Source organism: Euleptes europaea, chromosome 7, assembly GCF_029931775.1.
Source record: "Euleptes europaea isolate rEulEur1 chromosome 7, rEulEur1.hap1, whole genome shotgun sequence".
Classification (NCBI taxonomy): Eukaryota; Metazoa; Chordata; class Lepidosauria; order Squamata; family Sphaerodactylidae; genus Euleptes; species Euleptes europaea.
Genome location: NC_079318.1, coordinates 24356393 through 24372457, shown reverse-complemented (window position 1 = coordinate 24372457; position 16065 = coordinate 24356393). Strand labels below are relative to the sequence as shown.

General features: G+C 46.5%; 2 protein-coding genes across 2 annotated transcripts; one reads left to right on the top strand and one right to left on the bottom strand.

Annotated features, from left to right (window-relative positions):
- Nucleotides 1–752: 752 nt before the first annotated feature.
- On the bottom strand, nt 753–8376 carry SPRTN (SprT-like N-terminal domain). The gene is made up of 5 exons (XM_056853197.1): nt 8096–8376; nt 5209–5308; nt 4522–4650; nt 2723–2978; nt 753–1474 (listed from the first exon to the last, which is right to left on the bottom strand). Exons 1-5 carry the CDS (start codon nt 8374–8376, stop codon nt 753–755), a joined length of 1488 nt encoding a protein of 495 aa, XP_056709175.1.
- Nucleotides 8377–9256: 880 nt separating this feature from the next.
- EXOC8 (exocyst complex component 8) lies at nt 9257–14451 on the top strand. Its single transcript, XM_056853685.1, has 2 exons — nt 9257–10798; nt 13583–14451. The coding sequence occupies exons 1-2, from the start codon at nt 9257–9259 to the stop codon at nt 14189–14191; spliced, it is 2151 nt and encodes a 716-aa protein (XP_056709663.1). The 3' UTR covers nt 14192–14451.
- Nucleotides 14452–16065: the final 1614 nt, after the last annotated feature.

The following is a 16065-nucleotide window of genomic DNA, read 5'->3' as shown; positions in this document are numbered from 1 at the left end:
AAGGAGTCTTTCAAGAAGCCAACCTGAGGATACAAACCATTATGTTAACAATGGCTCTCAAGGGCACAATAGATGACATTATATCTGTCTTTGGTTTTTCCTTCTTAAAAAGATTTCTCCCAATCCTAAAATGCATCAGCAGCATATATAAAGTAAAGTGGCCCAGTGAACACTGTCAGCATTTTAATTTAACAGTCCTGCCCCCAATTTTAAAACTTGGAGGAAACCTGTCATGACTGATTACAGAACAGAATTGCTTCTGAGTGGTTAATATCCCAATCCACATGCAAGTGAATCTGGAAGTGTTTGATTGTCAATGGGATAAAAATCCATTTGAATTCCATTATCCTTTTTGAATTCAAGCACTACTGTTTAGGAAAAGGTGGCTGAAAAAGCAGCCACTCAGAAAAGTCAAAGCCTACAAACATGTATATTTGTTTCTTTAAAATGTCTATAAATACCTATTTATCTTATAGCTGCAAGGCATATTTAGGGTCATTTGCATTTTTAACCAAACAATCCAGAAAATAACTACTTCTCCAAGCTAAAGAAACCTTAGATTTTACTGCACACAAACTGGCAAATTGGCAAGTGAATTCCCTTCCCCTCAACAAATAGGAAAGGTTGTAAAATATACATGGAATACTCAACTGGACAAACCCTATGCAAACCCTAACCTCCCCTGAACACGGCTTCGGCTGGGGAGGGCGGGATAGAAATTTGAAATAATAATAAAGCACTCTTAAAAGATCTCAGAGACAAGAATCTAAGTGCTCATTAATTTTAGCTTCCAAAACCGGAGAATGGCAGACAGGGCAACTAACTTTTCTTGTCGGATCACTTGCACAAGTAGCAGAGTAGTCATAGGATGCAGATTCAGCCTTGCTCTTCACAGATGGGCTAGTCTGCCCTGGAGCTGATTTCTTTATGAAGTAATTTGCAAATGCACCTTTGTCTTCCATTTTTGCCTGTTTTGGGGGCACTCTATAAGCATGCATGCTACTATTTCCTTGAGATGTGGTCTGACGTCCTGGAGTTGATACAGTTGCTTCAGGAAGTGTTCTTTTCTGCGTCTCCTTAAAAGGCGGAGAAATGTACTTTGCATTTGTTGCGAATAAACTTGATCTCCCAGCATTAAAAGAAGTTTTCCTGATTGGCGAGCCATTAACATTAATATATGCTTTTGTATTAGCAACCGATACTTTAGGAAGTTTGATGGTGGAAACATGATTATTTTTTTCGCTGCAATAAAGTGTACGGCCAGTGTCTATACAGGAAACACTTGGTTCAAATTCTATTTCTTTTTTAGGATTTGGTCCTTTCAAGCCAGGTGATGAATGTTGCTGTGAACTGAACAGCTCCCTGTTGGGACTTGTGGTTCTCTGTAACGATGATTCTCCACTTCTTACCCCAAGCACAAATCCTTTTCCGCTAAAAGGAATTACGCTTTGTTTACCAACTCCACGAGCTTTTCCTGCAAACACATCAGAAATAAATTCTTACACTTAAATACTATCCAGCTATTCCAAGAGCAGAGTGCTACAGCAACACAGATAAATTAATTTATGATGACCAGACTCCCACACAGATGCAATAAACACTTTATGCATCTCCAACATAAGGTACTATCCAGCATGGTGTGGTGGTTAAGAGTGGTGGTTTGGAGCAGTGGAGTCTGATCTGGAGAACCGGGTTTGATTCTCCACTCCTCCACATAAGTGGGAGAGGCTAATCTGGTGAACTGGATAAGTTTCCCCACTCCTACACACGAAGCCAGCTGGGTGACCTTAGGCTAGTCACACTCTCTCACCCCCACCTACCTCACAGGATGTCTGTTGTGGGGAGGGGAAGGGAAGGTGATTGTAAGCTGGGTTGATTCTCCCTTAAGTGGTAGAGAAAGTCAGCATATAAAAACCAACTCCTCTTCTTCTATCCAGGCAATGATTCAGGAATAGGAGTCACTGGGGGTTTGAGGGGGAGGTAGTTGTGAATGTCCTGCATTGTGCAGGGGGTTGGACTAGATCACCCTGGTGGTCCCTTCCAACTCTATGATTCTATGAATTTTTAAAAACAAGTATCAGATAGATTAAGATTATTATCTCACCCGTTGTGTCTGAGAATAGGAAAAAGAAACATGCTGGTGGCTTTCAGATTGGTCCATCACCCAAAAATGGATGCTTCTGCTTGTTATGGAATGGACCGTCCATTGCCATGACAAGCTCCCTGATATTTCTGCCCCACTGGACTGGATCTCACCTAGAATTTCCACAGGATTTTGCCGATTTCCCCCTTCCACAGCAGTTCAAAACATCCCTGAAACACTGCTCCTGGGGAACACCCAGGAATAGCTTCTGGGTGAATGAGAAATGTCCTGCAGGAAGAAGGAATTGGCAAAAGTAACCCCCCCTTGCATCTGTGGAAACTGTAGATGGGATCCAAGCCCACAAGTACAAGCAGCTTGAACTTCAAGTATTCTGATAAATCTAATGACATGCACATTCTGGGACTTGCATGATAGCAGTTAATTCTTTACAGCAAATATTCACTACTCCTGTACAAAAATATCCAGCCTTTCCATGAAACACAATTACATACATTTCAATTCTTTTTTCTGTCACCAAAATCAATTGTCAATCCTGACAAAAACCAGTTTCCTCTTTCACGCAGGACTATGCACTATAATAACTGCTAAAACATATTTAACTAAGGCAGGTTCAAGTACCTTTGTCATCAGCTGGGAGTTTTCCTTGGTTTTTCTCTGTGCCTTTCTTTGAATAGTTCTCTGGCTCTTTGATTTTAGTGAATGTCCCCCCGCAGGTCTGTTGGTGTTCAGACCACCAGAGGTCATTGGCAGATGGCGCCCTATTCATTGCACGCTTCACATATCCGAAATATGGTTTTCTACTTTGACAGGGACCATTACATCGCCACCAATGCTGACGATAAGAATCCACCTCCTCATTAAACTCATGGTAGATCTAAGATTAAAGAAAAGGGAAGAGGGAACCTTAATACAGAACACTCTCCTCTGTTTTGCATTAACTAAAGGCTAACCTACACTGGAAAAGACCGTCATGATAGGAAAAGTTGAGGGCAGCAGAAAAAGAGGAAGACCCAACAAGAGATGGATTGACTCAATAAAGGAAGCCACAGCCTTCAATTTGCAAGATCTGAGCAAGGCTGTCAAAGATAGGAGATTTTGGAGGACTTTCATTCATAGGGTCGCCATGAGTCGGAAGCGACTTGACGGCACTTAACACACAACACACAACCTACACTGATCCATAGCTTCCAGTGCAAATGTATGTACTGCACACACAAGGCTGCCATGCCTGCAAGGGCACTGCTGTTCAAAGACAACAGTTTCACATGGGCATTCCCAGTGGATATGCTTTCCACCCCAGAAGTAAACATGTATGGGTTTTTTTAAAATGATATTCTCTTCAACCATTTTTGTTTTCCAGAGCATCTGCTCATGCCAGAACTCTAAGTTGCAGTAGTCTAAAATGCACCAATTCTGCCCAGCACGTCCTTGATTTGCAATAATCACAGCCTGCCTCCCACACAGAATCAAAATCCCACCCTAGACCAAGTGGTCAGATTCTGATTTAGAGGCAAGCTGTGCTTAGTACTAACCTTAGTTTGCCATGTTTGTACAGACTAGGAAGGGGAAGAAGGAATTTTCATGTGCGAGGGAAGGGAGTGTCTGAGCACAGCGTATTCCTGATCTTGACATCTCTACTGAACTAGACTGTAGACATCAAGCTCCTCTGTGCTGACCTAAAAGCTTTGGATTTCTTCTATTAAGTGCAGGTCACACCTCATTAAAACCAATGGAAATTTAGCAAGTAGATTAGCAGATATGGATTACAGTCACTACTTTTACAATGCAAACATTACTGAGGTTAAATAGCTTCCTGCCCCCTACCCGCTTACTTCTTTTCAGGGTACATATTTTAAGAGTTGCCCATTTATTCTCACATCTTTCACATTCTGAAACCACTTCCTGTGACAACAGTAAGCAAAGAGAGAGATGCCAAAAAGTGCAATCTAAATCACGATTAGGGGGTAATTGAAATTTTCAATGTATATAGGGGCCTCAAGCTAATGAGGCCTAATACTCTTTTAGGTGGTATGCTTCTGCCTGGGTTGTACCACTTAGGATTGCAGATGGGGTCCCACATGCTTAATGATCCTCCATACAAAACATTCCCTTGTTATTAAAGATTCCGAATGACAAGGCTATGTTTATACATAAAATATTTCTGTACACAGGAACATTTAATTCTGTGAACCCCCACCTGCGGATGAAGTGATACTGCCAGCTCTCTCATGACTAAGCTGGAACTTGTTAAGATGGCCCTTACATTTATTATTTCCTTTATTTATACCCTGCTTTTCTCACCAATGGGGGCCCAATGTGGCTTATATCATTCTCTTCTCCTCCCATTTTCCTCTCACAACAAACTGCACCTGAAGTATCAGAAATCTGAAAGCTGCTGGACATTGCAGAGTGCTTACCGTAATATTGGCACCAGTTAAGTGATTGATTCGATTCATGTGTTTGCAGAACTCTGGGCCATGGGAATCGTGATCTTTGTTATTGTGAGTGACAAACAACAAGGCATGAATCATTTCATGCAAGAGAGTCTGAAATTGAAATAGTTACTAGATTAATGTTTTCCCCAACAAGTTACTTCTGAGTAGCTTGCCTGCTGCACTCAGGAATATATGTAGTTTTCTTTTTTTTTAAACAGCCCCTTTGCTTTTATTGTCTATTCTGCGTCTCAAACAATTCCACAAATGTAGTCACCCTGGCCCCAATGCAGGCTCCAACCTATCCCCAACATCATCATCCCCAAGTTCTCTGCAGAGTATTTTCTCACTCTGCCTAAACCTCTCTCATGTCTGGAACACACTCATAAAGAGATGTCCTTAAACCTGTGGAAACACACAACTGGTCGCCTTCAGCATTCTCTGTGGAAGTTAAGGTGAATATACAGCAAGCTGGTCATATAAAGTGCCTGACATCATAGTTACACTCAAATGCCCCCTTTTTAAAGTGATGGCTATTCCCTTGAAACATACACTCCAAAACACTCTTTTGATACTTATTAGAGAGATTTTACTGTTTGCACAAATAAACATGTTAGCGGCAAAATTTACATGCTTTGGTCTGTATTTATCCACACCTTCATTTTACAATACCTCTACAAGATCTTTCCTTGGCCGTAACTTTAAGAGTGGCTCGCTGAGTCGGATGGAGCACATTCCACCTCGCCCTTCATAGCAGCAAAGCCCGGCACACCTACAAGACGCAATACAAAGGAAACTTGTTTACCACAGTTGCTTATGAAACACAAAATAATTACTTGTTAAATACTAGCTATTTTCCCTGCTGTCTGGATTAGGGTCTTCTTAGGAAGCAAGCAATGAAGATCTTGCTCTCTTGCCACCATTTGGCATAGAATGCTTAGTTTATGATCAGTGCCGACACACTTCCATAGTCTCTTTGACAGCGTTGTATCAGCAATTAACATGCTATATTATGCACTGCAAGCAGGACAGTAACCACCTTTTAAAGTGCGAAGGTGGATAATGCGATATAATGCGGCAAAGCCATGAGGCACTGCTCCCAGCTTGTAAACAAGCATCAGGAAAGCATCATGTCATACTAAGATAGAAAAGCCAGCTCATGGGCTACAAGTGTGCATATAAACAAAAATTAGAGAGTTATGAGATGAGCTTACACCTCCATACTTCTCATCCAGAACTTAGAGCTGACTGGATTAGCGATCATTCTCTCATACAATCAAAACAAGCTGTGTAATAGCTATGCAATTACATTCACTGAGTGGACTATGGCACAATATCTTTCCATAACTGTTTGCATATTTGGAAGTTTTTGGCAACACTTAGTTACAGCTTGTATCAGGTTTTTAAGCACGTTTCCAAAAAAACATATACAACTAATTAATTGTACATTTTCCTCCCCCCCCCACCGCCCACCCATTTGAACTTTTTCCAGGTCAGAGCCTGTGAGGATATATTTCCAGAACTAATTAGAAGCAGCAGGAATGTTGTGCCAGCTTTCTACACAACACTGTACATTGTGGCTGCAGAACCCATGGTACAGCTACAGCAGTTTTGGCCTTTAGTTTTACCTACATACAATATGCTGCAAATCTTCTAAGACCTTCTGTATGTGTAAATACAAGTACCATAATCCTGGTGCATACATACAGCAAAATGTTGTGATAAAATAGGCTGTGCCACTTCATCCTGGAGGCATAGGGAAATAATTTTGTGTTCCAGGAATCATGATTTCTTTCACAGATCAGCACTAAGCTGGCCATGCACCTACCATAAAGAACCAATAGATGTGTGGTTCCAAATCACTTCAAGTCAACTGCAAAATGGCTATTTTCTATGGCAACTACAAACTATCTGCAAATAAAGAAAATCTACAGAAGTTCCTCTCTACCTAATATAGGATGTGTTCATACATGTCGAATAATGCACTTGGAATCCACTTTGCAGCTGGATTTTACTGTGTGAAACGGCAACATCCACTCGCAAACGATTGTTAAAGTGAATTGAAAGTGCATTATTCAGGATGTGTGAAAGTGGCTATAGGGTGCTTTCACACATGCTGAAGAATACATTTTCAATCCACATTCAATGCACTTTAACAATAGTTTGCAAGTGGTTCTTTCCGTTTCACACAGTAAAATCTAGCTGCAAAGTGCACTGAAAGTGGATTATTCTGCAAGTGTGAAAGTATCAAGTGTTAGTTACATTTCCATCCATTTCAGTCAAAACTTGGCTTCCAAATTAACAAAACTTGGCTTCCAAAGTATCCAAAACTGCAAGCTTCGATGCAAATCAGAACCAGAGAGGCTCAGACCCAATGGGTGGCAGATTGGTCCCCTCCTGCAGCTGGAAACCGGTGGGGAGGCAGCCAAGTTTCTATACAACAGGTTATTAAAATCAAGTTCACGCAGCCCTAAGTTTCCTCAAGCCCCAGTGCCTGGGGACACTGTCCGCGCTGGAGAGGAGACATGCAAAAAGGCTGGTGAGCATCTCAGCAGGAAGGGGTGCTGCCCAGATGACTGACGGACAATCCCAGCCACCCCCAAGAAGTAGGAAGAAGTTGTGAGTTTCCTGCATTGTGCAGGGGGTTGGACTAGATGACCCTGGTGACCCCTTCCAACGCTATGATTCAGTGGGCACTTCCACAGCCCAAACAATGCACTTGCAATCCACTTTGAAGGTGGATTTCACTGTGGGAACTGGCAAAATCCACTTGCAAATGATCGGTAAGGTGCAGTGAAAGTGGATTGGAAGCGCATAATTTGGGCTGTGCGAAAGTGCCCTATGACTATAGACTGTTACCGCACTAGGTATTCCCAGTAATGTATTAAGAGTTTGAAAATGTTGTTGTGGTAAACGGGGGTTATTTCAAGAAAACAGTTTATTCTGGCAGCTGCGACCCAGAGGCCCTAATGGGCAGAAATCTCTGAGTCCGATTGTACTGAGGGAGAGATATTTATCCCTATTCAAGGCATGACAACCCATCAACATTCAGGGTAAAGCTGATAGCACTGCAGACATGGAGGCGGCAGTATAGTAACAGTTTCACCCAGTTCTTGTTATGGTTTATTGTAACCCTCCATGACTCTTGCCCCAATTCCTTAGCACACAGACACGCAGAGATACCCTGCCCAGCAACAAGCTATTCCCTTGCTGTCCTAATACGTTTACAGAAAGGAAAAGAGACTATTACAAATTGCTAAATCAGTGGATCTTCCAGAGTCAGGGGAAGTCTACCTTGCTGTCTCAATGTTGTAAAAAATACTGTTCGCAGTTCGTTTGCCCCCTTTAACTGTGAAGACGTCTTCCAACCATTTTTTAGCCGTGGCATCCAAAAACCCTTTTAAACTATGTTTTTTTATAACATTTCCAAACCCTTGATACATCGCTGGGAATACCTAGTGCGGTCACAGCCTACGATTGTAAGGGGAGCCCCCCCGCCCCCAGGAAAAGCCCAAGGAAGCCGCAGGAAGGGAGCTCTCCCCGGCGCCCTTTACCGTACAGGGTCATCCGCGGGCTCCACTTCACCTCCACGGCGGCCAGGCGCCCCCAGAAAAGGGACTCGTTGAACTCCATGAAGAGGCCCCGCACGTCCGGGCTGGGGTCCAGCAGCTCCCAGGCTTCGTCCACCACAGACAGCGGCCGCGGCGGCGGAGGAGAAGCAGAAGGCCTGGCGGTCGCCGCTGCTGCCACCACCCCTGCTGCCACCACCTGAGCCGGGCCGCCATCCTCCGCCTCCCACTCCTCCTGCAGCCGCAGCGCCAGCAAGAAGTCGCCGTCCATCGCCCTCGAGAAAGGGGGCTGCGGACCCGCCAGGAAGCGACCGCGCGCTACGGCGCCATCAACTCCGGGCGCATGCGCGGCGAGCGCCTGGGTCCTCCGCTCGCCGTTTCCTTTCTCCGCCCGTCCGTTTTCGTCACAGGGGCACGTCCCTCCACTATGAAGTTTGTACGCACGCGCCCGCCCAGTTAAACCGTCGTTCCATACGTCACCGGTGTTGAAAAAGGGGGAAAGTGTGCATTGCGCGTGCGCGCCCGACGTCGCGCAGCTTCGCCCTCCTTCGTTGCCCAATCAGGCTCCCGCGCTGCCCAAACAGCCCCACAGCCTACCCGGCGCAGGCGTACTGTTTCAACTCCTGGCGCAAGCGCGGCGAGCGCCGGGGTCCTCCGCTCGCCGTTTCCTTCCCCCTCCCTCCCGTCCTTTTTTTTGTCACATGGGCACGTCCCTCCACTATGAATTTTGTACGCACGCGCCCGCCCAGTTAAACCGTCGTTCCATACGTCATCGGTGTCGAAAAGGGAGAAAAGCGTGCACTGCGCGTGCGCGCCTAACGTCGCTGCCCAATCAGGCTCCCGCGCTGTCCCAACAGCCCCGCAGCCTATCCGGCGCGGGCGTACTGTTGGCGCAGGCGCAGTGGCGGTGTCGTCCCTCCACTATGAATTTTGTACGCACGCGCCCACCCGGTTAAACCGTCGTTCTATACGTCATCGGTGTCGAAAAGGGGGGAAAGCGTGCATTGCGCGTGCGCGCCTGACGTCGCTGCCCAATCAGGCTCCCGCTCTGTCCCAACAGCCTATCCGGCGCGGGCGTGCTGTCGGCGCAGGCGCAGCGGCGGTGTTTTGTCAGGCCGGCCTTCCTCGGCGTCGCTGGTTCCGGCTCGGACATGGCGCTGTGTCTGGGCGAGGTGGCGGCGGTGGGCGGGAGCCGGCTGAGGCGGCAGCTGGAGTCCGGCAGCTACGCGGCCGAGGAGTACGTGAAGGTCCTCTCCCAGCAGTCGGACGGCGACCGGGACCTGCAGGAGCACCGGCAGCGCATCCAGGCGCTGAGCGAGGAGACGGCGCAGAGCCTCAAGCGCAACGTCTACCAGAACTACCGGCAGTTCATCGAGACGGCCCGCGAGATCAGCTACCTGGAGAGCGAGATGTACCAGCTCAGCCACATCCTCACCGAGCAGAAGGGCATCATGGAGGCCGTCGCCCAGGCCCTCCTGCAGCAGGCCAGCACCGCCGACCGCGACGACCCCGCCCTGGGGGGCGCCCGGCGCGCGGCCGCCGACCCCCACGCCAACCCTTTCCTGCCCCTCTCGGCCAAGGACGCCGCTGCGAGCGAGGAGGGCCGGCAGCGGACCCTCACGACCCTCCTGGAGAAGGTGGAGGGCTGCCGGGACCTGCTCCCCGAGAGCCCCGGCAAGTACCTGGTCTACAACGGTGACCTCGTGGAGTACGATGCGGACCATATGGTCCAGGTGCAGAGGGTGCATGCCTTCCTGATGAACGACTGCCTGCTGGTGGCGGCCTGGCTGCCCAACCGGCGCGGCGCTTACCGCTACGATGCCCTGTACCCGCTTGATGGCCTGGCGGTGGTCAACGTGAAGGACAATCCGCCTATGAAGGACATGTTCAAATTGCTTATGTTCCCCGAAAGCCGCATCTTCCAAGCTGAGAACGCCAAGATCAAGAAAGAGTGGCTGGAAGTGTTGGAGGAGACCAAGAGGAATCGTGTCCTCAGTGAGAAGCGAAGGCTGGAACAGGAGGCCCCCTCACGGGCTCCTCCCCCAACTCTACCAGAGGCCACCAATCCTTTTGAGGTGGATGAGGAAGAGGAGGCAACTCCAGAAGAAGAGATGGTGGATCTGTCTCTAGAATGGATTCAGGAGTTGCCTGAAGATCTAGATGTCTGCATCGCTCAGAGAGACTTTGAAGGAGCCGTTGACTTGTTGGATAAGCTGAATGAGTATCTGGGAGAGAAGCGTGTGACACAGCTAGTCAGGGACTTAAGAGCCAAAGTGGACGAAAGAATCCGGCAGCTCACGGACGTGCTGGTGTTTGAGCTGTCTCCGGATAGGTCTCTGCGAGGCGGGCCCAGAGCTACACGGCGGGCTGTTTCCCAGCTCATCCGCTTGGGTCAGTCAACCAAGGCATGTGAACTTTTCTTGAGGAACAGAGAAGCTGCTGTCCACACAGCCATCCGACAGTTACGCATTGAAGGCGCCACTCTGCTGTACATTCACAAGCTCTGCCATGTCTTCTTTACCAGCCTGTTGGAGACTGCCAGAGAGTTTGAAACAGACTTCTCTGGCAACAGCGGGTGCTATTCTGCTTTTGTTGTCTGGGCCCGGTCCGCTATGAGGATGTTTGTGGATGCCTTCAGTAAGCAGGTGTTTGACAGTAAGGAAAGCTTATCCACTGCTGCTGAGTGTGTAAAGGTAAGAGGAAACTAGGAATTCAAAAGGGGAAAAGAAAAAGGTGCTACATCTGTATGCCAAACGTGGTGTGGTGTAGTGGTTAAGAACGGTGGTTTGGAGTGGTGGAGAACCGGGTTTGATTCCCCTCTCCTCCACATGGGCGGCGGAGGCTAATCTGGTGAACTGGATTTGTTTCCCCACTCCTACACACGAAGCCAGCTGGGTGACCTTGGGCTGGTCACACTTTCTCAGCCCGACCTACCTCACAGGGTGCCTGTTGTGGGGAGGGGAAGGGAAGGTGATTGTAAGCCGGTTTGATTCTCCCTTGAGTGGTAGAGAAAGTCGGCATATAAAAACCAACTCTTTTTCTTCAAACTCAGTCACACATCCTCCAAAGTCTTCCTAAGCCGTTATTAAAACTTGTTTAACTTTCCATAGAATATAATCAAACATGAAGGGGAGAAAACCAGTTAATTATTTAGTGATGTTCTAGGATAGGATATTCTATATTTAAATAGATAAGCATATGGGTCATCACTTCATCTTTGCTGGTGGAGGATGGAGCTTTTGCTGTTGCTACAGGTCCTGTTGTTACAGGTCCTCGCTTGCAGGAAAGGACAGTCTATATTGGGCAAAGAAATGAGTGAGGATATCAGAGTTATCTTCTTCCACCACCCGGAGCAAGTAGTGATGGGAACAGGGACTCGGTTCCACTGCCTGTTGTGGCTGTACAGCAATCCCAACTGTTTATCTTTTATTTGTCACATTTGCTAATATGGCTCACATTATTAGGAGCTGTACTACAGGCAGGACGAATTGCAGTGCTTATAACATGTCTGGACAGTTCTCTTTCCATGGATGAAGAAAATTGCCTGGCCAGTGTCCCTTAGTAGTGAAAGAAGCACATGTGAAACTGCCTTATACTGAATCAGACCCTTGATCCATCAAGATCAGTATTGTCTACTCAGCCTGGAAGCAGTTCTCCATGCTTTCAGGCAGAGGACGTTCACATCACCTGCTGCCTTTTAACTGGAGATGTTAGGAATTGAACTGGGGACCTTCTACATGCAGAGCAGAGGCTCTTCCACTGAGCCATAGCCCCCGCCCAAAGAGAGAGAAATCAGGTAGTCTTATCTTCTTTGGTGCCTAGTATAAGCCCCAGGATCTGGCTGGGTGATCACCACTTCCCCCAAACAGGAAAGGAGCACTCTGCTAGGAAGATGACCTAGCACTTTTCCTGGGCAGCACAACTGTTAGAAGAGACTTTTTTTTTTACACTAGCCTTTGGGGGTCAGGGTGTGATTCTTTTGGCAGTCACCTACTTTGATCTTCGGCTGCTGTACATTTTTGTGACCTACACAATAGTATCTGTGCTGCCTAGAAGCAAGGGCAGGAAGTGGCAGGAGTTGTGGGAATGTGGATGGGGAGTGGTTGCTAAATTGTTTCCCTTGCTGCTTCTTGCCTTTGTCAACTACAGCCCAGCAGGGTATGTGGCAGCAACTGCAGCAGGAATCTGATAAAATCAACACTTCTGGGAGGAAAGCAGCTGCCATGATAGCTCTTATACTGCTGCTGAGAGAGGGCACTCCTGTTGCCGTTGCATGGTGCAGTAGAATCTGGGCTGTGTTTTGCTTGGTTGTTTTTTGCTCCTAGCCAGAATGGCAGCTGTGGTGTAAATAATTGCTGAGTTTGGACCACTTTATTCCTTTCCTAGTGGTATTTATTATCAGGTTTTCTAATAGAGCGTGTGGCCCTTGTCCAACCTGAAGTTAGTTGAAAACGATAGGACAAGCAATCACAAGTAAATTGTGCACTTAGTTTTAATGGGGCTTAATCCTAGTTAACTTTATGGCTGCAATCCTGAAGGCCCCCCCCCAAGCTCCTTAGGAGTTGTCGTGTCCTCGTGCCCGCATAAGTGCCCATTTAATCCATGATAAGGGGCACTTATGCCATCAAGAGTAGCTTCCACGCCAGCGCTGGGACACCACGCTGCGGCTCGGGTGCAAGGTGCTGCCTCATGGCAGCATTCCAGTGGCGCAAGTCCCTGTGCTGGCGTCCTGGGAGGCGTTCTCAGGGCGTTCCTGGGGCAGAGCTGCCTTTCGGTAGTTTCCTAACCCCTTTCACCCTGGGAATGCTCCTTCCGGCAGTGGTGTAGCCACGACAGTAGCCACGACAGTAGCCAACAGTCTCGCTGTTTTCAATGGGGGCATTTTCCTTCTTTTATACGTTAAATTCCTTTTATTTTATTTTTGGTGGCCGAGAAGCCTCTGTGAAGATTGAGAATGTATACAGAAATATATGTAGCATCCATGATTTAGCTGTGTGCCTGACACAGAACCAAGATGTGAATGTTAGATACGATTCTCTCCCTCTTCCATGCTCTTTTTTTGGCTCTAGCTTCATGCAAGAGGAAGTTTGCCATTGGGAGCCTTCCTGAAAATTATTGCTACTCATGTGGGGCCAAAAAAATGTGGCAGATTGCAGGGTTAATGTAGAATTTCCTTGAAGGATGACTGTGTAGGCTTTTTAAAAAATCCAAGGAAGCCTTCACTGAATGGAGAAGGGGGATAGGGGGAAAGAAAATTGCCGATATAACTAGATGTTTCCAAAATTATCCATGCAGCCACTCACTTTATTAAAAAGTAGAAATTGACAACTTTTAAAAAACATCTTGCTCAATGTATTGTTTTTCCTTCAATGCATAAAGGGATGCTAATTATCCACCTTTTAGAGCGTTGCAATGGCTCTCTTTGGTGTAACCTCCTCAAGCTGTGGGGTAGTTAACAGTATCATTTGTTCTTGTAGGTGGCAAAGGAACACTGCAAACAGCTCAGCGAGATTGGCCTGGATCTGACCTTCATCATCCACACCCTGCTTGTGAAGGATATCAAAGGCGCTTTGCAGAGCTACAAGGATATCATCATCGAGGCCACAAAGCACCGTAACTCTGAGGAGATGTGGCGGAGAATGAACCTGATGACCCCGGAGGCTTTAGGGAAGCTTAGGGAGGAGATGCGGAGCTGCGGCGTGACCAGTTTTGACCAGTACACCGGCGACGACTGCTGGGTGAATCTTAGCTACACCGTGGTGGCCTTCACCAAACAGACCATGGCTTTCTTGGAGGAAGCACTCAAACTGTACTTCCCAGAATTGCACATGGTCCTGCTGGAAAGCCTGTTGGAGATTATCCTTGTAGCTGTCCAGCATGTTGACTATAGTTTACGGTGCGAACAGGACCCTGAGAAGAAAGCCTTCATCAGGCAGAATGCATCTTTCCTTTACGAAACTGTCCTTCCTGTAGTGGAGAAGAGATTTGAAGAAGGGGTTGGAAAGCCAGCTAAGCAACTGCAAGATCTGAGGAATGCTTCAAGACTGATGCGTATTAATCCTGAAAGTACTACCTCTGTGGTCTGACGTTTTAACGCCTTGGGTCTTTTCTTACAAAAGATTGTGTATATACAGAATACATGTTTATATACATGCATGTCTATAACCTTTTTCAAATTTCTGACCGCACCACAATCCCCTTTGGCTAATTATGCCTTGCAAATAACTTAGAAGGCAAAGAAAAAGAGGAGGGGTTGATATAACTAGGAATGTAGTTGGATAAACTACATGTAGCCCATTTCCTCTGAAGGTCCTCTTGTGAAATTTTAGATTAAGGAAGTCACCTAGTGACATAACATATTATGATCCAAAAATGAGTGGCATATTTAAACATAATGAGTATGACAAAGCGTAACCTCTAACAAGTATTAGCTGGTTCTGCAAGAGTACAAATGATGGGGTGAGCACAACAGTTCTATTATTGGATTTCTGAACAGGAAGCTGTTTCTCAGAAAACAAAAATAATGTGCAGAATTCTGTCTCTGATATCTTGAGAGAAGGTTGTGAGGGGAGGGATTCACTGTCTTACTAATAGCAGTTCCAGTGATTTTGCAGATCCTTAGCTAAGACAAATACTGATAAGTTTGTAATGGACTGCGTATATATTTTCTGACTGATTGGAGGCAGAGGAGTGCGATGGCTGCAGATAACATACAGACTACCAAAGGAGCAGTGTGCACAGGGCAAATGTGGGGACATGGGGATTTTGCAACAGTGCTTCCTGCAACCAAATATGTAAAGAGGTGTTCTTCACTTTAAAAATATGCATGCTTGATAGGCTGTGGGAAACTGCTGTGCCAGAAGCTTCAGAGCGTATGACTGTGCATATCATTTCCTGGCATGCACACAAACCTTCTGTGGACAGCAACCAGTGGTATGAATCGAGGGGCAGGCATATAACTTGCACAGATTTGCTACCTGCTGACATTATCAGTGGGAACATAAATGAAGCAGAGTTTTACACATTGCTGGATCAGCCAGTTGCATGAACCCCTGGAACAGATTTCATGATGTGAAACTCTCCCAATGTATAATCAAGAGAAGGGCACGACTGGTTGAAAAGCAACACTGCATAAGTATCAAGGAGTTTTTGGGTCACCACAAATGGGAATTGGGCGTTTGTGGGAGGGGAGGCATGCATAGGATGAAGGAGCAGCAGCCTGGTAAGGACTGTAACATAGGCCTAACTGTAACAGTCCTGTCTAGCTCTGCATATGGTGCAATTGGGTATAATGTGGGCATAGGGTTTTTTTTTTTTTGCTAAAGTAGGCGGGGCTCAGATGGTTATAAGGGTCTTTTGATAGGCAGTATGGTTCATTAAGTATACACCAACTTGTGAGGGTTGTATTAAAGGCTTTATTTCACTGTCACAGTCTTTAGATACAGAGGAAATCCGTTGCCTCTATTGCTTGACAACTGACTGCAGTTAAAGTAAGCATAATCTCGAGAGCGTTCATGACATTCACTTTCATGGAAGAAAGGCACCGGAAAATCTCGCCACACTCCAAAAATATTTGGTCTAGGCAGCAGCGTGGTATAATGCATACTGTTGTTGGTCAAGGTACACCTTGTACACAAGGTAGTTTTGCCTCTTTGTGAGAGGGGCTGGGTAGCAGCCATGTCTGCTCGAGTAACTGGATTTGCTCATTGTTGCCTTCCAAAGGCTGGTGAGGAAAATGCTGGTGAGGAAAATGCTTTAGGGGATGGGGTTCACCATAGTATGCACTGATAGCTTGTAGACATTAACACCAAAGGAAGTTACAGCAGCAGATGCGGTTTACAGTTTGTAGCTGTTGCACATCTCTTGTATATGCTGAAGAAAATGTCTTCCCTAGGAATGCTTATCCTGCCATCTCAGCAGACCTAAGCAACTGTCTTTCAATTAATAGTCAAGCTCCTCA